At 47.3% G+C, this 21,975-nt stretch overlaps 2 protein-coding genes across 4 annotated transcripts; both read right to left on the bottom strand.

Moving 5' to 3' along the window:
• Nucleotides 1-422: 422 nt before the first annotated feature.
• On the bottom strand, nt 423-10,832 carry decr2 (2,4-dienoyl CoA reductase 2, peroxisomal). 3 transcript variants are annotated; one of them, XM_088612876.1, is made up of 10 exons: nt 10,692-10,832; nt 9,722-9,845; nt 8,170-8,238; nt 7,415-7,466; nt 6,996-7,131; nt 5,357-5,481; nt 4,423-4,516; nt 3,878-3,982; nt 3,397-3,635; nt 423-1,590 (listed from the first exon to the last, which is right to left on the bottom strand). In XM_088612876.1, exons 2-9 carry the CDS (start codon nt 9,835-9,837, stop codon nt 3,415-3,417), a joined length of 918 nt encoding a protein of 305 aa, XP_088469002.1. In that variant the 5' UTR covers nt 9,838-9,845; nt 10,692-10,832; the 3' UTR covers nt 423-1,590; nt 3,397-3,414. The 3 variants fall into 3 exon arrangements, with proteins under 3 accessions (XP_088469002.1, XP_088469000.1, XP_088469001.1); XM_088612874.1 differs by having other exon boundaries at nt 3,447-3,635; XM_088612875.1 differs by lacking the exon at nt 10,692-10,832 and adding an exon at nt 9,980-10,590 and having other exon boundaries at nt 3,447-3,635.
• A 1,396-nt stretch (nt 10,833-12,228) lies between these two features.
• nme4 (NME/NM23 nucleoside diphosphate kinase 4) lies at nt 12,229-21,675 on the bottom strand. The gene is made up of 5 exons (XM_088612177.1): nt 21,237-21,675; nt 15,735-15,865; nt 15,013-15,114; nt 14,228-14,340; nt 12,229-13,060 (listed from the first exon to the last, which is right to left on the bottom strand). The coding sequence occupies exons 1-5, from the start codon at nt 21,400-21,402 to the stop codon at nt 12,940-12,942; spliced, it is 633 nt and encodes a 210-aa protein (XP_088468303.1). The 5' UTR covers nt 21,403-21,675; the 3' UTR covers nt 12,229-12,939.
• Nucleotides 21,676-21,975: the final 300 nt, after the last annotated feature.

Genomic DNA, 21,975 nt, shown 5'->3' with positions numbered 1-21,975 from the left:
GGACACCTGGGGCCTTGTCACTATACTGGGGCATTATGCCCCACACAGACTGCAGGGTGAGCGCCCCCTACTGGCCCCACTTATTAATAAGCTTGAAAAAGTTGAAAAGAACAGATCCCTTATTCAGAATGGAGAACCATACAGGTCAGTGGACAGAACTGGATCATCAGATTTAATGTTCAGAGCATATACATTCACATTCACTGACATCACTGTACTGAAATGATAAGCCAGCATGATATCCTCTAAGAAAGAGCAATCTGACATTTTGAAACTAGATCTTCAAGAAGGGAAGCTGCCCGAGCCACACACATTTGTAAGAATGGGTCAGCCAGAAGTGGAACTCTCCCCTTAACAGCAATCCACTGTAGTCCACTCCGAACAGTGATCCAAGAGGAAATAATCGCAGGACATGAGAAGAATAACTGTATGATTGTGCAAAATTTATTTAAAAAGAACATGATCCATCAAGCCTTGTACAAAACACACATTTCAAAGAGCTTATCAAGCTTTTCCACCATTTAGTAAAAGCCCACTTCCTGTAACTCCAGCCTGCATCCCAGTGAAAGGGGCTCCGGATCGTGCTCTTCCTGGAGGAGATTTGTTAGTAAATCAGTACTAAGTCCTGAGGGCCAGTACTAAGATCATCTTTTCACAGCACATTGCTTTTGTTAATACTGAATTGTTGCACACGGCAGCAATTTTACATGATGTTTCATCAAGCAGTTTCTGCGTCACTGTAAATGAATGGCAACTTCCATTTTGCTGAGGCTGAAACAACATTTACTGTATCCAGCCCGCCTTACTGCTAACTGCTTTGTCCAATATAGAGTCGTGGGAGAACAGGAGCCTATCCCAGTAAGGGAAACCATATCAGTTATGTATAGGAGAGAACATGGTCTTCAATGTCCTTTATACCTTCGAAGTACATATTGCACACAGAAAAGCACTATACATCGGCTCCAGTTCACTATTACATGACTTTTCAGTCAGAAGCTAAATGGAAAGGTGGCTCACCCTAACCTGACCCACTGCCTTGCCTGTTCCCAGAAGTTATAAAAAGGTCACCTCTCTTCCATAACTTTGCAACCATAAGCTGCAATAATGCCCTATTCTGTCCCACTGTCAGCTGTTGGTTCCACAGAGAACACTACCTGTGCAGCAACAAGGAAGTAGCTGAATGTGACAGTGAAAAAGAGTTTATTTTCATCACTCCTTTCACAGCATCAGAGGAGATACAGGCTTGGGTTAGAAGCAAAATGAGGCTTAGACTCAGTGCTGATTGAGTTCTAATTCTGATAATTATAACAATAACAATTCTGCTAAACTGTAATATCTGTGGTGTAACGTCAAACACTTAAGTTTGCCCCTTGCCATTTTTCTGCGGGATTCTTACACAGTTAGATCCTGTGTTCTCAGCTGTGCCCGGTTAGAAACTGAATCAGGTAAAAAAAAAAAATCAAACTTCAGCGTTGCTCCTTTCATTTTGCTTGACGAGCTTCAATTCAATTAATCGCTAATTGCTCGATTAATTTTACTTCGTCTTAACTTCCTTCTCTTTCTCCTGTTTTGCTCCAGAAGACCAGGTCTCTAGAAAAGAAAGGAATAAACAAAATATCAGGATTGTGGAGACAAAGTCATTGTTTGTCAAATGTCCAAAAGGAATCACTGCAGGATGTAAATTTCACAAGTGACTGCTGGAAAGCTTCAGTCACAATCTCGGTGACAATGTTTGCACTGTAAAACGTTTTATTTTTGCAGTTCGAGGGTGGTACTGCTGGTAGTCATCACAAGGAGACCACTCTAAAGAGAGATTAAAGGCTGCGATATGATTGGGGCCCCATGATGTTGCCTTGACTGCCTAGTTCTCCCTACCTGTGGGCAAAATGGTCAGTGTTGGGCATCTGTGGGCTGTCACCTTCAAATCAGCTACAATACTATATAATACAATAATTATATGCTGGTGGACTGTGCAATATAAATATAATAACAATAATAATAATAATAATAATAATAATAATACAAAACTAGTTTATATAACGCTTTTAAAGGTCAGTTCTCAAAGCGCTTTACAGAATGACAACAACAATAAAGAAAAAGAATACACAAGATAAATACACAGAGGAGACTGTGGATGGTGGTACTAAGTAAAGTAGGAAGAAGAGGGGTAAAGAATGGAAGCATTTCAGTAAAGGCTCTTCTAAAGAAGAAGGTTTTAAGTCTGGATTTGAAGGAGTTTAGAGAAGGTGACTCTCTGATATCCTTGGGCAGAGAGTTCCAGAGCTTGGGGGCATAATAGGAGAAGGTCCTGTCACCCATACAATGTAGACGGGCTTGGGGGACAGTAAGGAGACCAGAATTAGAAAAGCGAAGGTTGCGAGGTGGGGAGTAGGGCCATAATAGTTCAGACAGGTACTGAGGTGCCAAGCCATGCAGAGCCTTATAGGTGACCATGAGGATTTTAAAGTCCACACGGAATTTGACAGGAAGCCAGTGCAAGGACTCCAGGATAGGAGTAATGTGATCACTTGCACTAGACCTGGTCAGGATTCTGGCAGCCGAATTTTGGACATACTGCAGTTTGTTCAATGTGGATTTAGAAACCCCAGTGAGTAGAGCATTACAGTAGCCAATTCAGGAGAAGACAAATGTGCTGATCAGCTTTTCAGCCAAAGTTACTGATAACACAGGGCGTAGTCTAGCGATATTTCTGAGGTGAAAAAAAGATGTTTTAACAATATGCTGCACATGTGGGTCGAATGTTAAGCCAGAATATCACCCCAAGGTTTTTCAATTTAGACTCAAGCTCAAGTACAGAACCATCCACAGGTAGGGTTACAGGACTGGCTTTACGAAGTTGATGCGGGGTGCAAATAAACATGACTTAAGTCTCGACCCAGTTGTCAATATATCTACAATACAATCTACAATATCTGCAATACATGTTCTTTGTGCACTTTTTATTTTTTGTAAATCTGTATTATTCCGTTGTACTGTGCTCTGTTGAGTGTGCGTGGCTGCTGTTGCATCTATCTATACTCCTCCTCCCAGACCTTTCACACACTGAAATCACACACAACCGCTCAACTCTCAGCCCTTAAATACACCAAAATACCATTCTCAGCTCCCAGCATCCCCTAGACACCCCACAAGCCCCCAATATATTCTGTTCATAATGCACAGACGTCGAGGCTCCCCATTCTAAACTCATGACACTCTGTTCACAGCCCTTACTACAATAACAGAACCCAATGGCACCAAGTGCCTCCATTAAGAGTCACAGGCTCTCCCTGCTGTGCGGCACTGATCCGACGCGAGCCCTCAGCTGTGTGCGTGCTCGGGGCCCGGCCCCTCTCCTCTCCCGGGGTGGGGTGGGGTGGGGGGGGGCGTACACACCTGCTGGCGGGAATGGAGTCAGAGTTTAGCGGATCGGGAGAAGGCTATACCCAGGAGCGCGGGCATGCTGTTGGCGGAGGTGAGCCAGCTGCCGCCATCCACCACCAGGCTGGCCCCCGTGACGTAGGAGGCGGCCCGGCTGGCCAGGTACAGCACGCCGTGGGCGATCTCCGTCTTGCTGCCCGCCCGCTGCAGGGGGACGGTCTGGAAGACCCCGCTGGACTGCGCCGCGGTGCCGCCTGGGGGACAGGGCAGCAGGAGGGAAGAGAGAGAGTTTGAAACGGAGGTGGGAGAAGATCAAGGGGGGGGGGACAGAGAATCAGGAATATGAATAAGGAAGATTATTCCGGGTTGAGAAGGATGTCAGAGAATGAGGAAGGTGGGGTGGTAAATACAGGGTAAAGAAAGCCGTTTGATTAATAATCAGTGAGTGGCGAACACTGTCCATGGTGCTGAACAGCGACAGCTCTGCCCCTCTTACCCAGCCTGCGGTACCCTTCTGTGCCCGAGATGGGGCCAGGAGCCAGGCTGTTGACGCGCACTCCGCTCGGCCCCCACTCCACCGCCAGGTGCCGCGTCATGGCGTCTGCAACACAGGACGGGGGGGGGGGGGGTTTGTAGGGGAGAACGCGGTCAGGGCTGTGGTTTACAACCGCGGCCGAGCTGATCCGTGTTCAAACACGACAGTCGGTCCGAAATCATCGGTTTCGCAATCCACTGACAAAAGGGAGAGGCAGGGAGAGCGCCGTCCTGCTCTTTCAACTTCGCTCCCGCTCCACGGCCGCCAGGCCAGGGGGCACGCGTTTCTTCGTGATCCCGGCGGCTCTCAGGCTCATTCTGGTGATTTCCATCATCTCCAGGTCACAGGCCTCCTCCTGCTCTCTGAGCACAGGGACCAGGACGTCTTTAAAAGGAAGACGTCCTTTCCTCTTCATATGGGCATGTGGACTCAAGTGCTATTCAGCCTGTTCTAAGGGATTGAGGGCTGCTCTAATCATCTGGCTGCGATGCGGAGGCTCTCCTTACCGATGGCCGCCTTGGCAGACCCAGCATGCACCTGCAGCGCTTGGCCCCGGTAGCCGAGCGTGGCCGAGATGTTGACAACACAGCCACCGTGATCCTGCAGGGGGCGCACATGGACAGACAAGCAGTGGTTTGTTGAACCTGTAACTAATGATTATGTCACCCCTGTCCTGAATTACAAGAACTGGCACGACAAAAAGAAACCTAAGGAGACAGAAAAACACTCGAGAAAATTCACTGCTAGTGTCTGTGGACTGTGTATATAAATCTTCCAGACTGTTTCTTTCTCACTCAGCTTCTTGAAGGAGAGGCAAAGATTTGCTACACAATACAGCGGGGCTCATTAGCAAATCAGTCGGGGTATTAGATAGCACAGCAATGATCCACTTTGACCGTGATATTTTTCCTTTCAACTTTGATACTTTTAATTAAGCACAACTACTGGACTACTCTAGATGTCAAATGCTGTAAGATGAAATGCCATGATAGTATGTTGAGACGATGTAAAACATGCAACTTGTATACAAATAAAGAGTATGAAATGCTCTTTTTCTGGACTTCAAAGATTGAAAACACTGAAATTAATTCACTGCAAGATTCGATTAATTCAATGTAATTTTGCCTTCTGGAAAATGCTAAATATATCCTTGCAGAAACACATCAGACTCCTGTTGCTTAGCAGTACATTTTTTTGCAGGTTTTTAGAAACTTCAGGCTCATACACAAGCTAACCCCCACCTCAGGATAGTTCATATTTGCTGGGACCAATGCAAGGTGTTTAATTAATACCTCCTGATTTCCTGCTTCATCAGTACAAATTTTAGCCCAACAGTCCGACATCTAGGAACACTTGATATGTAGCACACAGCTGTGTCATGTGGTCGTCAGTGCTCAGACAGGAGACTCTGAAGCTTTTGGGGATTTCGGGTCCTCTTACCTTCAGCCACCTATCGTAGACCACCTTGCTGGTGTTGAAGGTGCCCATGGTGTCGATCTCCATCACCGTTTTAAAGGCATTGAAAGACAGCGAGGCAGCAGGGCACAGGAAGTTACCTGCTGCATCTAGAAAGTTCACACAACACAGCACACTCAGTGTCCACCTTTCACCAGGGTCTCAAATTCATCCATCTGCAACCTGTGCTGACCTCTTGTGTCACTCCTCTACTACCTATACATGTATATTTAGTAGATTATAGACTTACAAATGAAAAAATAATAATCGGTCTTAAGCCATCAAGGAAGTTCATGGAAACAAATGCCTTCCCTTGTAATTAGGAGATGACTATCTCTTTCAGATGAACTCTAAGCATGTTTGTAGAGTGACTCAATTAAAAGACCTTGCTGTGCCAGACTGGTTCTGCAAGTATTTAAAAAGACACGTACATTCACAAGCATATCTGTGCTCTATGGTACAGAGAAGATACTGTAACACATTAGCATCAGCTTTGGCTGTATTATCTTGCACTATAAATGTACCTGCTGCCTGCATAAGAGAGAGCAGTAATTCTCAACTCTTGAGCCAGGTCTCCAAATAACACTGTCAACCTTTTTTGCAACTATTTAACTCAAGCCAACTCATTAGAAAAACTCATTCAATTAATGTTGTGATGGACTCCTGTGGCATTCCCTGTTGCTGTTGCTGTTTCTTGAAATGACCTTGAATGACACCGGCCTTTTATTTGCCAGCAGCCATATCACCCTGCAACTCAGCAGGTGTGAGCCTGGTCAGTACCTGGATGGGAGACCTCCTGGGAAAAACTAAGGTTGCTGCTGGAAGAGGTGTTAATGGGGCCAGCAGGGGGCGCTCACCCTGTGGTCCATGTGGGTCCTAATGCCTAGTGATGGGGACACTATACTGTAAACAGGCTCTGTCCTTTGGACGAGACGTAAAACCGAGGTTCTGACTCTCTGTGGTCATTAAAAATCCCAGGGCGTTTCTTGAAAAGAGTAGGGGTGTAACCCCGACATCCTGGCCAAATTTCCCATTTGCCTTTCCCAATCATGGCCTCCTTATAATCCCCATCTCTGAACTGGCTTCATCACTCTGTTCTCCTCCACACTGAGAGCTGGGGTGTGGGGAGCGTACTGGTGCACTATGGCTGCTGTCGCATCATCCAGGTTGGGCTGCACACTGGTGGTGTTGGAGGGGAGTCCCCATGACCTGTAAAGCGCTTTGAGTGGAGTGTCCAGAAAAGTGCTATGTAAGTGTAAGAAATTATTATTATTATGATTATTTGACTCCAGACAAAGGTCAAAGGTCAATGTTCAACCAGCAACACCAAATCCAAAAGTTTTATGTATGAAATATGGGTATTTCATCCCTTAATCCTGTGAGAAATAAAATTTCCTTAAGTGGCCGAGCGCTCTGAGGGTAGGGAGAGATCAGCCAGCCAGGAATCTCTCGGCTCTCAGCAACACATCGACCCTGGAGTCTCCCGGGCACTAGCAGGAATACTCATGGGTAAACTAAGGGGAAGGTTGTTTCATTTCCCCTGGCCACTGTAACACACAGGTGTCTGGGGATGGCAGCTAAGGCCCAACTACTGTTGTCACGGCGACGCAGAGGGGACACAGACTGTTGACGAGGATGTCGATCCTGCCGAGCTCCTTCAGGGTCTCGTCCACGGCGGCGGCAATGGTCTCTGGCTGCCGCACGTCCAGGGAGAGAGGCAGGCAGTGCCGGCCCGTGGCCGCGCTCAGCTTCCGGGCAGCCTGAAAGACACCCCGGCACTGCGCTCACGACACGGGACACCCCCTCCGCGCCCCGCCGCCAGCAGGGCGCGACAGGGGGCTCCCGTCACGAGCACAGAAGATCAATCTTCACGGCTCCAGAAAGACCCCTACGTCACGTGAGCTCCAAGAGCTAGCGAAAGGTCTCGGGTCTCAATGCAAGCTGCCGGAGGCCGGCTCTGTAGGCTCACTCTGACTGAGCCCTGCCCAGGAGACGGGGCGAGGGGGCAGCAGTGGCGAGTCGGTGTGCAAAGGGAGGCCTGACCTCTGAGAGGCGCTCTTGGTTCCTGCTGGCGATCACCGTGTCGCAGCCGTGCCTGAAACAGGAGAAGCAGAGTCAGGGTGAGAGACGGACGCAGCCCATGCAGGCTCCACGCAGAAGGTAAAGGCACAGCTTCACCAAGCATGAGCTCAGCCACCTCAGGTGGCCTCCATGCATCTTTGATGGATTGAGATGGAGATTGTCATTGCCCTTTAAAGTAAAAATGAATGACCGATGGAATTTACTTAATCAATTCAGCATGACACTACACTGGTGAGACAGGGACACAGGTCAATGTGGTGATCTAGGTGCTTTCATATAGTATGTGTTCTACAGACTGCCTGTATCTTAAGTACCTGAGACATACAGAGATTTAGTGCCCTGTGCCAGTCCAGGAGAGTTGTAATCTACAAGCTCTTACGTATCTAATCTGGACCTAGAGCACTTTTTAAAAGCCTGGGTCACCTTGTTATTGGTTTAATTGGACCAGTTCACCAACGTCTCCCAGCTCCTCAGGTGCTGGTGCTTTAAAAAGAGACCTGGAAAGACTGCAGACACATAACGACTGTATTTCCTGAGCTGATCACAGACAGGAAATTGCTACTAAGACAGACATTTGCTCAGCTTGGAGCTGACTTAATAAAAGGGGCCATGTCGTCACAGGGCTGTAAACTCCCAGTGGTTAGAGCAGATGGGGAGCTCCAGGCTGCTGTCGTGCGAGAGGAGACAAGCTCGGCTGAGAACAAAGAGCCGCCCACCTCATGAGGACCTCTGCGGTTCGGAAGCCGATCCCAGAGCCCCCTCCGGTGACGAACGCCACTCTGTCCCTGCAGGGAGGAAGAGAGGAAAACTGCTGTGCTGTCCACCTTACAACCCCAGGAAAAGTGACTAGAAAAAAAGCCCATTAGCTGTGACAACCAACACTGTTACCCGACAGCGCCCCCTAGTGAATACCAGGTGTCAAGCACCCTTTGCAGCTTTGCTACACTATGGCCGTTGTCCCAGTATGCACACTTGCGTGTCTCGTGCCCTTCACATGCACCTTTCCCAGGTCTGCAAGGGCTTAGGGTGCCACATTTGTCCAAAGCACCCTTCATGGAAGTCCGCATCAGAGCAGACTCCGCTGAACGGAATTCCCCAGAATTCCCCACAGAACGGTGACATTTCATGTTCTAACTGACCTATCAAGGCAGAAAGAAGTTGCCATGGAGAACAAAATATTTACGTGTGAGTAAAATTTAACCTTATTACAGTTCTAAAACTCAACATTTGATGTAAAAACAACATTTCATCGGGCTGCTTTAGATTAATGTGTATTTTAGGTACAAGGTGTTGACACAAAAGGATTATTTCGTCACACCATTTTGACTGCTGAATATTTGTTTACTTGCCGTATAATTTGTACATGAAAAGACAACGTATTTAATAGTATGAAACTCTGAGGTAGTGCCAAGTTTTCCTTATTTAGTTTACTTTATCCACTTTGAATCAATACTGTTTAATGTGAATGAACAGGTTATGTTCCTCGTACTGTCATTTTTGTACCAGGGCAGAAAAGATCAAATGTATTTAGACAGCACAAAGCTTTGAATAAACAGAGTTGTACTGCCAGGTTTTCCTTAGTCTGCTTCGCCCAGTTTGAGTTAAGCCTGCTCAACACGAATGAACACGATAGGTCACTCCTTTCGTGCAGGGACAGATGTAGTGTCCTTCAATTCCATGAAACTGTGAGCAGAGAATGAAACAAATTCTTTAAAATAATTCTCTAAAGACCTGGGCATAACCACTGCAAGAAGAAGCAGCAACAACAGAGAGCATTTTGACTGTGAGCCACGTAACCCAAGAGTGATGTCATGCGAGGGTGTCCCAATTAGTCTTCTATAATGGTGCACCCCCAAATACCCACGCACTTGAAGTCCAAGCTTGTTCTGCGTCACAGAAGTGCAGACTTGGAGGAAGGGCTTAGGGTTTAGTTGGAACACAGCCTATGCGGTCACTGTTCAAGCACACAGCCCTTCAATACTGCCTCTTTCACTGATGCCCAACCTGAATTCTGGACGACTGAAAAGCCACAATACAGTGCAAACTGCTGAACACTGTACAAAATGGTTAGTCACCCTCTCAACTGCCAGTCAACTGGGGTACAGGCATTATCCAAGCGCATACACTATGTAACCACAAGACAAATAAAGAGAAAATCAGTGATATCCATTGATATGAATGGAAGGGAAAGACCTGGTTTAGCCCGGCCTGTGGTTCGCAGAACCACAACTGTCACAGCTCGGTACTGGCAGGTCGGCCCACACTCACTTCAGGAGGTCCGGGCTGTAGACATAGCTGTAGTTCGTCAGACACTCGTCCGCCTCCACGTCCTCGGGCATCTCGGCAGTGTTGGGATTCACGGCGTCCTGCTGGTGCTCGTCCATGGCGGCGGCTGCCGGGAGATCAGAGGAGTTTCGCACAGTCGGGGGGAGGTGAAGACCTCAAACACGCAGCGGATAATTGCGTCTGGAACGCAGGTGTCACCTGCAGCGTTTTAAACGTGAGAATAAACGCTGCCCCACCCACCTTCTCTGATCGAGGTAGGCGCTGACACAGATACTATTCAAATACTCCTGACAGAGCAGCAAAGCCGTAGATGTCGTCCGCTCACAAGTCACTGGCATGCTCAGCATTTGTTCCACATTTTTTTTTACCTATATAACGTTTTTTTTGATTGTCTGGTTTTTTTTTTGGGGTGGTGAATGGAGTTGGATGTCTATCAGTTTAGTTCCGAAAGGCACACGGACTCCCCAACTCACTTCTTCAGCAAAGCCTTTCTTGAGGCGGGAGGAAACCGGAGCCCCAGCAATAAGCACAAATTCACGAAGGACATGCAAACTCCACCCAGACAGCGCCCCACTCCCGAGTCGGACCCGGGACCAAGAGCTGTGAGGCAGCAGCGCTAACTGCCACGCCGCCGTTCCCGACGCTACAAAGTCCAAATGCTGTAATATGCCCGGCGCGTCGCTGCTCCAAACTCTGCACGACAGACTAACACGCAAGAACAGAAACTGTAATATCGTGTCATCAGAGCAGATGGAAGTTTATTCAACCGCCCGGATTTGTCATTCAAAAGCAATTCTATTGCAAAAGCACTGCGGGTTTTACCAAAAACACAAGGAAATTCGTTGTGTACATTACAGCAGTTTGGGGCATAATTTACGGCAGCATAAAAACCGAATTAAAGCTGCGTCGCCGTAAAGAGGGTTATTCCATGCAATAACAACGCAAATGTTACCTGAATAGCAGTATCACGAGCAGGATTATACTCCCTTCGTGTTAACTCCAGCCCGTCGTTCTGTCGGTACGGCGCCTTCTGAGGTTTGGAAGATGTTATTCGAGACCGAGGACAACCGTTACGTCATGTCTTTCGCGTTGCTTTCTGGTACTTGTAGTGTTTCACCAGAGCGGCTTATTGTTTTGTGACCTCACTACACACCAATGTTGATACTGCTCCTAATACTATTAGTAATACATAATGTATTTAACTGTGACTTTTCGAAGAGCATATAATTAATAATTATTATACATATCCAGGTGGGGCTGCACGTTGGTGGTGGAGGGGAGTCCCCATTACCTGTAATGCGTTTTGAGTGGAGTGTCCAGAAAAGCGCTATATAAGTGTAAGGTATTATTATTATTATTATTATTATTGCTGCAGTGGTCAGGGCTCTAGCCTCTCAACTAGAAGGTTGTGGGTTCAATTCCCAGGTGAGACGCTGCTGTTGTATCCTGTTGCACAGGGTATTTTGCCTGAATTGCTCCAGAAAAATACCCAGCGGTATCAATGAATGCAAATGTAAGTCGCTTTGAACACAAGGCTCTAACAAAATATCTAGACTATATGCGAGTCTTCAGCTGCTCCTCGACTATGTAACTTGTTTGAGCAGAACCGACAGCACAACTGCGACTTGCTAACGGTAACGCGACACACCCAGCCAGGATATCAGACTTTTAATGAATACGTGTGACGTTTTGTATTAAACATCCCATAAATTTGTATACCACGGACTTTTGTTTAAAACCAAACCGTTATAGCAGTGATATTATACATTGCAGCGTTCTCTTGTCAAAGCCATTGAAAATAGGAATCTTCAGAACATCCGATTTTCCTCTGGGCTCTATTTTAAAGCACTGTAGGCATGAAATCCATATGTAGCCGGCTTACAAAAGTCCCACACGGACAGAATTCACAAATCAAAAGTTCGTCCCAACATATTACACGGCCAAAAAAATTCATCTCCTATCCCAGTATCTCCTTTTTTGACGGGGGTATGTCTAGCAATTTTGTCCACTGTGGGTCACTTTGGTGGGCCAGTATTGTAATATCTCACATGTATAATGGAGGATAGCCTGCAGCTCTTTCCCCCCAGCTGTAGTGTCTATGTTAATGTTTCTATTTACTGGGCTTCACGTTTGCATTCGATTCCTTTCATCGTCAGAAACCCACTTGCTCAAGGCGAGAGCTGAGCAATCCGGATCCCATCCTAGTCCATACACAGGCTGGGATACTTACGGATGTTAGGACAATTTAGAGATGGGTATTAACCCTGCCAGCATGTCTCTGGGAGCTGGGAGGACACCAGAGCACTTGGACAAAACCCACAGAAACAAAGAAGAAGAGCGAAAGAGACCATGCAGACTCCACACAGACAGACCAGAATCAAACAGTTTGAATGTCCTTGGTTTGACAGGAGATCAAGGTGCTCAGGGCCTCGCAGACCGATTTCACGCTAGAATAATGAAAGAGCAATAAAACAGGCCAGGCAAACAAGTACCACATACAGAGTTTATTTTAAAACAACACAGTGAAGGCAAAGACTGGGCTGCTTTGCACGGTTTCCTGATTTGGTACAATTAGGCCCTCAATAACTCCAGAGGGGTGGACTGGGTGTGTCAACATGAACCCGGTTTTCAGCTTCCCAGGGGTGAAGGAGTCGGGGTGGGGTGGGGTGCATGTCTTTAGCTCCCGGATGCCGAGGCGGGGGATCCCTGAGCCCTCAGGAGCTGCCGGGATTTCAGGAAGGAGGATCATTCACGTCAACGGACACCCCTGACCTTTTTCCCCTCCTCTTTCATCTCTTCTGTAAGGAGGCGTACATAAGACACAATCCCCAGATGTCCGACCGTAAGAACTGTCCTTGCTCTACATCTACACTTAAAAGCCAGGGTGGAAACTGCTGATCCCTATTTTGTGCTACAGGAGGACAGAGAGAGGGGGAGAGCTGGCGCGATCCCTGACCGCACTGGGAGAATCCAGCACGATACCGTTGTGCGTCTCCCCTGGGGCTTTGGCGATGGTTAGCTTCATAAGTCTTCTCACCAACCAGGGAAAAGTCAGAGGATTTGGCATCTTTTTTTTGGGGGGTGGGGGGGAAGACACGGGCTGCACCCCTGGGTGCAGATGGAGGTAGTAACGGTGCATCCTGTCTCCACACCCCCAGTCCCAGTCTCCTCCTCCCTCCACGGTCCTCCGCTGGTCTCTCTCACACCTGGTAGGTGCTGCTGTGGTCACAGGAGTCCCAGTCCATGAGGTCCTTCCTGCTGAACCACAGCTGGATCTCCCTCTGGGCGCCCTCCACAGAGTCACTGGCATGCACCACATTCCTGAAGGACACACACCACAGGATGGGCCTGATGGGCAGCACTGCACCAGACAGACCTGACGCACGTTGGCACTAAACAAGGTGTCCCCATCCCACTGACACGGATCACTTTGCAGACGCGAATAAGCAATCGTCTTAGCCTTGCTTACCTACATAGCCCGCAGACGTATTGCCCATCACCTCACAACTGGCGACCCACTGAAGCTGAGCAGGTGTGAGCCTGGAAGCTAGACTAGTGTCATCTGTGGCTACATCAGACATCAGATTGTAGTAAATGAGGTGCTGAGTTACCATAAACAGGAAGAGATCTCAGAGCCAATTAGCCTTGCTATGGAACTGCTTTTCCTACCGAACAGCAGTCTTGTTAAGTGTACTTAATATCAGCCAGTCCAGATTCTTGCAATGCATCCAACTGGCCTGAAGGCTGGAGAAAATCAGCGCTTAATATCCCTCTGCCAAGTCCCGCTAATGTACAGAACGGGTCTTCTTAACAGGAAATGAACTTTGTTGACATATATACAATACATACACATGCGCTGCAGAGGACATTCTCAAAATTCCTAACCAGTGTGAAGGCACTTCACCAGCAGCCATATCACCCTGCAACTCACCATTGGCGGCCCACTGAAGCTCAGCAGGTGCAAGCCTGCTAGAAGAGGTGTTAGTGGGGCCAGCAGGGGGCACACACCCTGGGGTCTGTGTGGGTTCAAATGCCCCAGTATAGTGATGGGGACACTGGTGTGTGGGGAGTGTACTGGCGCACTATGGCTGCTGTCACATCATCCAGGTGGGGCTGCACACTGGTGGTGGTGGAGGGGATCCCCATTACCTGGAATTACTTTGAGTGGAGTTTCCAGAAAAGTGCTACATAAGGAAATATTATTATCACGTGATCTTTAGGCAGTCCACAATCGGCGACGATTAGAGACTACAAACTGTTGAAAAGACCTGGGCTAATGCATAAACTCAAAGATCCGAGAATCACAGCATTTGATCTCAATGCTTCAAATTCTTCCTACAGTTTTCACGCCATGCTAGAAAGACCAGGTACAGCAGACGAGCAGAAAGGTGACCGACACCCTTCCATAACTTCACACCTTTAGCTTTTGCACAACCCGTATGCGGAAGGTGTTGACCACTTCAAAGCAAACTGAAAGGAGGAAGGCACCTGCTAATGTGTATACTGAAGTCCCCACGAACTGTCCCAGGATGAGCCTCTGCTGGGTTAGTGTCTCCTACCATGAGGCGGGACGTCCGGACTACGTTATGTCCTTCCCACACCTACCAGAGAAAGCACAAAACATGCTCGCTGAGCCTGAGGCATTGTGGAACCTGTAGCATGTCAATCAGGAAGTGGCTCGACGGTGGGCATGTCAGAAGAGCTCGGACACAGGCTTCGCATTCCCATCCTGCCTCAGAGCTTGTTGTGGCCATTGCCAATTCCAAACTGGAAGGGTGCAAAATGGAAAAAATAATCCCCGATTCCATTTAAAAAACAAACAAACAAGCAGTGACAGGGACACTATACTGTAAACAGGCGCCGTCCTTGGGATGAGATGTAAAACTGAGGTCCTGACTCTCTGTGGTCATTAAAAATCCCAGGGCGTTTCTCAAAAAGAGTAGGGGTGTAACCCCGGCGTCCTGACAATAATTCCCATTGGTCTTTACCAATCATGGCCTCCTAATAATCCCCATCTCTGAACTGGCTTCATCACTCTGTTCTCCTCCCCACTGAGAGCTGATGTGCAGGGAGTGTACTGGCGCACTATGGCTGCCGTCACATCATCCAGGTGGGGCTGCACACTGGTGGTTGTGGAGGGGAGACCCCATTACCTGTAAAGTGCTTTGACTGGAGTATCCAGAAAAGTGCTGTATAAGTGTAAGAAATTATAATTATAATGATTTCCATTTATTGAGATTGATTTCCATTTATTCCAATAATTGACCACTCACCATGACCACTAGGGGCCCAGAGGTCATGTAGCGCAGCAGGTTGGGATAGAAGGGCTTCTTCTGGAGGTCACGGTAGTGCTGAGACAAGAGGTCATCAGAAGCCTAGTGACACAGGACACAGGAAAGGTCAGCACTCGCACTCCTGAATCTCTCCCCAGCCTGAGAACGCTGCAGGAACAATCCAACTTTGTCTGCAGCCAGGGCAGGACTCCTGTCATTACCTTCCTAATTTTGCACTGTTGCACGAGTGCACAATTTGGGGAATTTCTTTCCAAAAAAGGCTGCAAAAAGAAAGACCCCAATAGGGACCTCCATGAGCCAATAGCACAACTAAAACAGGGCGCGAGACCCTGCATCCTCATTTACATCAATCATTTCTTTACTGTCCTTTAACTCATTAAACCGGGTTCCTAACAATACCTCTAACCTACCACTTTTCCAAATCAGAACAGCATCTTCCACTGCAAGACTCTGAATGTGAAAAGATGCCGTTTTAAAGCTCTTTATCACCACCCCAATCATGACACTCTTTGGCCTTGAAATATCGCTCAGAAGATTCGACACGGGTGTTAATCGAAATGACGTGACATTCCAATGACTTTGATCCAGCCAGTTCTGTATTTGTGCAGTTAGAAGACCGATTGATGCTTGATTGCTTAATGGACTCTGCTGCTAATATGTAAGTAAACGAAGATCTATTTTCCCCTGCTGTGTTGCCTCACCTTCAGCATCTTCAAGCCCACCAGTTTGAAGCCCCTTTGCTCAAAGCGCTGCATAATCTGGCCCACCAGGCGGCGCTGGACCCCATCAGGCTTCACCGCAATCAGAGTGCGCTCTCTCACCCCTGCAATGCCTGGGAACACAGCACAGGGACAGTCCTCATCACTCATCAGGAGCTCTCTGGCAAAGGGTGGCAAAGACAGACCTGCCTGCACATCCATAAGAATAACTGCTTGCATACATCGAGAGTTCTTCACTCCAAAGCACATAAAATATAGGAGAGCATCCCAAGTGAGAACCCACTTCACCCACCAGATTAGCACGTGACTTACCGCTAGGCTCATGGAACCTGACAGGAGGTACTTCTCTCAGTGATGTCACTGATGTGTTTGAAAATTCAGAGAGCTCCCTAGCTGACTAATGTTAATACCTCCCCGAGCAGTCACAGTCAGCTAGTGACAAGTCTTCTACCAACATCTGGATCATGGAGCTCAAGCTCAGCTCTCGGTGAATCACTATCGCCTTAACCGGCACCTTGACTGTCGAGCAACAAACAACTAACAGGCGAATTTTACAATGGAGCTGATTTGAAGGCAACCATCACCCTGTCCCCCAAAGTAATGTTCGTATATGGAGAACACCTGATGATCCTGAAAATCCATCCATCTTCTAACCACTGCATCAAATAGAGGGTCACTGGTGAGCCGGAGCCTATCCCAGTAAGAAATAAGTGCAAGGCAGGATACACTCCGGAAGGGATGCCAGTCCACCGCAGGGCATACACAGACACAAAAACGCACACACTCATAGCAGGGCCAGTTTCCCCAGGAGCCGATTAAACTAACCTACAGTCTGTGGACATGGGGAGAACATGCAAACTCCACGCAGACAGCACCCCGGGTCTGGAATAGAACGCAGGAGACAGCAATGCTAACCACTGCAACAACATGAGCCCAATTCTGAATATATCAGAGGATTGGAAAAAACAGCTGATCGTTAAATGGATCCATTAATGCAGTCATGCTGTGGTTGACTTATGTCATTTGTTATGTCCAGATAGGTCCGGGACAGGGCGGTGGAGAGAGGGATCACGGGAGTATTGTTTCGCTGTTTTTAGCTGTAGGCCAGCCTGGCAGCTATGAGGTTTGAAAGATTCAAGGGACAGCTTGATAACAGACTGCAGCAGACAAGGAGTACCCAGTAAGTGTTACTGTAAATAGAACAACCTTGAAGCAAAGCCTTTAACCGAGTCCACAGTGCGAATCAACAGGGCCGCAGACCTGAGCCCAGGAGCGATTCAAGCTCGGACAGCTGGGTACCAGCAACAACACAACATCCGTGTTGATCTTGGAAACCAGCGGCTTCCTGTTTGAGCCGCCTGCCCGTTAATTTGAGAAGAAGAATTGGCTCAGGGCTAAAAATAGAGTGGAAAGAGTCAGGATTGGATACAGGGCAAGAGCAGAAACTAGAATGGCAGTAAGTGTTAGTTAATCTGGTTAACTTGGCCTGGCCAGCTCAAGACAGGACAGAGGCCTGGGGACAAAAGCCCGTTCTGTTCGGAGATAATTAGCGAGGCACGGCCAGCACATCCTCTCACTATCAGCTTATTAGCCCAATTGAATTAGGGGAACAGCCCCGTCCGCTGTCTGGGCGCTGCAGTGTACCAGACACAAGCACGCACACCTACCTCTCACCCCTGCCCTGCCACCTGATTCGCTGAACATCACATGACACAGGCAGCACCATCTTTTGAAGGCCACCCTATCACTGGGCCTCACACTGCACTATCATCAATACATGAAGTCTGACGTAGCAGATGCAATCGAGCTACAAAGTACTAGTATTCAAGGTAATTCACTAAGGGCAATATGTACTGCTTATGGTACAGAAACACACAGGGCTTGGTTCAATTCCAGTCCTGGGTGTGCTGTCTGTGTGGAGTTTGTATGTTCTCCCCTGGTCAATATGGGTTTCCTTACACAGTCCAAACACATACCAGCAGGTTAATTAGCTTCTGGGAAAATTGACCCTGGTGTGAGTGTGTGTCTGCCCTGCAATGGACTGGTGTCCCATCTAGGGTGTACCCTGCCTTGTGCCCACTGCTTGCCTGGATAGGCTCCGTTTCCCCTGCCACCCTGAATTAGAAAAAGCAAAGTAGATGGATTAATGTTCAGCTTGGTAAACTACACTTTTTAGTCAAAAGATATCCCTGATATGTTTTAACCTGCTAAGGTTATTTGGTCATTTGGAACTTATTAAAGGGTGTACGTACTTCCATCCACAAAAATCTTCATCTTATCAGGAAACAAAATTGTCTGTAGATCTCCACTTCATTTCACTGTCAATTTCTTTCAGCTATAAAGCCTGATGTTGGTGGCCTGGTGGTAAATGACTGTTCTACTGGGAAATAATCATGGAAAGATCATTTCTGAGCACCAGTTGCTGCCAAAGATGAAGTCATGGAAGCAGCAGAGGAGAACCAAGGTTTAAATAGAACAAGCAGAGCCTCTAGCTTTTGATCAAAGGGAAAAAAACTGCCCACCTCTGAGTGCTTGCCAGGGAACCAAAGTCCCTCAAGTCTTGACTTGAAAGACTTCCGAATAAAACTCCCAAACAGCAAAATTTAGGTGACAGAATCTTTGTCTGATAAATGTTCGCTGTACCATCTGCAGACCTGTTGTTTTGATCCAGTCATCCCTTGCCCTAAAACCTTAAGACTAACATGAAAACAATACAAAGAATCATTCCTAAAAGTCTTAGTTTTTTTAACAGTTTCCGGACTCTTCCTAAAAAAAGGGAACAAGCTCTTCTCTTCCGCATTCCTTTCAGTAAAAAAAAACATTGAGGACTCCCAGAGGAAGCAGTAACTAGTCTTTCCCTCCTTCTCTAAAACGGGCCACCTTTCAGCTCCTACTGAATGGCCATTAGTCATCTTCCGAGGGCTGCAACCACTGGCCTACCGTAGCAACAGGCTTATTTCTGCCGAGAGATGAAAAATACAGCTAAATAAAAAGGAACTCCAAACAAGCAAACGTTCACTCATCCGCGCATTAGCGGGAATCACAGAGTCGCGGATGTCATGAGCCGCTGAGAATGGATTCTGCGACAGGCCTACAGGTCACTGCCACAGCCTGGGGGAGGGAGTGGGGACTGAATGGAGAGAGAGGGAGCAATTGTGGGCCTGCTGATATCACAACAGGCCCTGTGGTGTTGTGTAGGAGACAAGGGGGCTGCAGGACTAGATAAGACACAGGAGAGTCTCACAGATGAGCAGAACGACTTCCGCTGCATCGTTACAAACCTGGCAGGCAACACTGGAAAACGAGAACACACATCAGCCCCGCAGGAAGGAATAGAATCTTATCTGTCCCAGGAGGAGAACTTGAACAGCCCATCGGCCACTGGTGCGGGCGAATCAAGCTTCTCTTTGGTCTGTATCCACCGCGAATACTGTTTAATTTTCTATGGCCCACGGGGGCCCAACCAATTAAAACAAGTCTCCAGTAAACATCATAAAAGGCCCATGAATACACATTCTGGCAAATCCTAATTTTCACAGAGGAAGGCTGACTGAAGTCAATGAGTACGCATGGGGAGAGTTAATATTCGGACAGGCTCTCCAACACCGAGGCCGTTTCTTCTGCTGAGCATTCCCTCGCGGACATTTCCACACATTTTAAAATCGCAGCTGTGATTTTACACCGTCAATCGACTTTTTGTGTACTACAAAACAGATTTGTTTACGTTGTTTAAAACATTGTTCAACTTGACAACTTTCTCTTTAAACAGCCTTTATTTCTCCATTATGCTGCGCATTCCTTGATTTGTGGGATTACAGATATGTTTTGTGTCCCATCGTATGAATGTCTGCACCACAAAATTCAGTAACACTGTTCCTCAACTTCAGTCTCCGTGGTCACTGGGCCATAGGCAACTGAATTCTAAAACGTACTTCATAATTTTCGTTGCTTCCGTGGGCAGAAGGGAAACACTGTGCAAATAATTAGCCTTCAACTCGTTCCTTGTGACAAGTGACCAGAGGTGGTTGCAAACACATCAGAGGGATTAGTAAAGGCTTACTGAAGGAGAGGGTACACAGTGGGTTGCTAAGGGAACAGGCCCTCAGCAGTGGCTGCTGCCAAATACACTGAAATCCTGGACACTCAGCTTTCCCTGCCTGCCCAGCTCTCACACACTGGGCACACGGGACAGCAGGACAGAGGGCAAAGAGGGGGGAGGACAGGTTAGACGCCCCCTGTCTGGTGCCAGGGAGGTAGGGCCCAGGGCTGCACGACTAGAGGGCAGCCCAGGGTGATCAGTGGCACAGGAGAGCTTACAGTCTTAGGTCTGCTTCCCCCTTTTAATGGTAATATAAGACTTCAGTTTTGCAGCTACAAATGAGCTGGAAATCGGTGTTCTGCTCCCGATTTTCCTTCCCGTTTTTTACAGGCTGGTGGATCTGCAAGCCGGGGAAAGCGTGACACATTACTGGAAGACAGCTAGCCGGGCAATAGCTCCAGCTCGGAGGCGACTTCCCAGTACAAAGGCTGCGATCCCCGTTATCTGTCGAGTGTTTGTGCGGAAGGCCACCGAAAGTAAATGAAGGGAGAGTTACTGGGGAGACACAGCAGCACAAAGTTAGTGCTCCAGACGAGAAGAGCGGTTCGGCTCGTCCCTATCACCGTACAGCAGAAACCGTGCCGACCACCTGACGCCTCGTCCCATGTCGACCTCTAACTAATCTAACTCAATTTAATAATATTCAAAAGTCTATTTCGACACACGAGAGACCCACTGATTTGTGTATCTAGATAATGGTAAAGAATTTTTTCCCAGATAATCTGGCTAGATAAAGGCTTATTCATTAACGTCGTCTTTATCGTCCTCGGGTTTTTTTAAAGAGAAAAACAAAAGGACTGCGAGGACTAAAACTACTAAACCAATCCTGGGCGATCAGCTAAATGTTTATTCTATGAATTTTTTTCAGCCGGAAGTGATGTACGACAGCTACTAACCATTGGACGTCTCAATTTTTTAAAAAAACTTCTCGAAAAAAATAAAATGGCACCTCTTTAATGTGTCCCTTTAATTTTGGTAGAGTATTATTTAAAAGAAGCTCGCAGTACCGATCTGCACTTGGAAAATAAAATTAAAAACCTTGTTTATGACTTTACGTTTCTTTTGTTATGTTTGAGTACTTCGGATACAACCCACACCTAAAATATTTTTCCCCAGTCAGAGACACACGGAATTGCAAATAAGAAAAGGCTTGTTTGAAAAACGATAAACTAAGCGTTAGACGTCCAAAAAATCAGAATTTCTACTGCCTTTACACTTATTTAAAAAAATATTTAACAGAAAAACGCAGTTCCACGCGTTTCAACAGCTACCCTACCCCTGTAGTTGGTAAACTTCAGGAATTTCAAGAATTCCCATGCATTAGCTGACAAACATACTTCACTTAAAAGTGAAATGTATTTCTGACAGGGCAACAGCCCACAAACCTGACGTGGTGCTGTAGCGCCTGGCGGAGCTGCAGCTGTCCGGACGGTAGCGAACTGTGGACGAAGCCCACGCCGGGTTACAGGTCTTTTTTCCCGTTTGGATTCCACACAGGCTGCGGTGACCCTGCACAAGTCCCCCGAGTACGCAGCGTTGAAACAGCACCATGCTCAAGTCCCAAAAAAACCAAAGCAAAACCCTAAAAAAAAATCTTCTAAAACTTCATTAACAAAGTGTTAAAACAGTAAAGAGACACCTCACACTTGACGTTAGCTGCGGCAGGCGCAACTCTTTGTCACCTTCGCAACTCGAAACCCCTCGGTGCCGCCGTGTCATTTAACATCCAAAACACCTCTCAAAATGCTATTTCTTGCTATAGGCGCCCGCTTCCCCAAGCTCGATTTAAACGGGAGCTGGGTTCTTTTTGGTCAACAGTAGCTCCTCCTCTTGTGGAAATCGCAACTTTGGGCAGGAGAGGGAGGTCAAGTCGTTCTGGGGCTATTAACCCTATCGTTGAAGGTAAGTGACTAGTGGCTGGAACAAGTTTAAATAGGGCAGGATTCCCATTTTCGTATGTAACTTCTCCAGCATCAACTCCCGAAAGGGACCCCCTAATATAGCCCTTATACATTATAATTATGTGTTTAAAATATGCGTAATTTGAATTAGTCTTGAATAATACAAATACAAAAGTCTTGAAAAATATAAAAGTTCGATCTGAAGCGAGAGCACTTTTTGACT

Source organism: Lepisosteus platostomus, chromosome 19 (assembly GCF_059453375.1).
Source record: "Lepisosteus platostomus isolate fLepPlt1 chromosome 19, fLepPlt1.hap1, whole genome shotgun sequence".
Classification (NCBI taxonomy): Eukaryota; Metazoa; Chordata; class Actinopteri; order Semionotiformes; family Lepisosteidae; genus Lepisosteus; species Lepisosteus platostomus.
The sequence above is the reverse complement of the archived record's forward strand: the minus strand, read 5'-3'. Positions and strand labels throughout refer to the sequence as shown.

Excerpts from the sequence above, each read along its gene's own strand:
- decr2 (XM_088612874.1), bottom strand. The coding sequence starts at position 9,837 with ATGGACGAGCACCAGCAGGACGCCGTGAATCCCAACACTGCCGAGATG. Across the intron at positions 4,517-5,356 it reads TCTACGATAGGTGGCTGAAG|GATCACGGTGGCTGTGTTGT; the intron begins GTAAGAGGACCC and ends CGCCCCCTGCAG. Across the intron at positions 3,983-4,422 it reads GTCTGCCAAGGCGGCCATCG|ACGCCATGACGCGGCACCTG; the intron begins GTAAGGAGAGCC and ends CCTGTGTTGCAG.
- nme4 (XM_088612177.1), bottom strand. The coding sequence starts at position 21,402 with ATGGTGCTGTTTCAACGCTGCGTACTCGGGGGACTTGTGCAGGGTCAC. Across the intron at positions 15,115-15,734 it reads TGGGCTTGAAGATGCTGAAG|GCTTCTGATGACCTCTTGTC; the intron begins GTGAGGCAACAC and ends CTGTGTCACTAG. Across the intron at positions 13,061-14,227 it reads TTCAGTATACACATTAGCAG|GAATGTGGTGCATGCCAGTG; the intron begins GTGCCTTCCTCC and ends TGTGTCCTTCAG.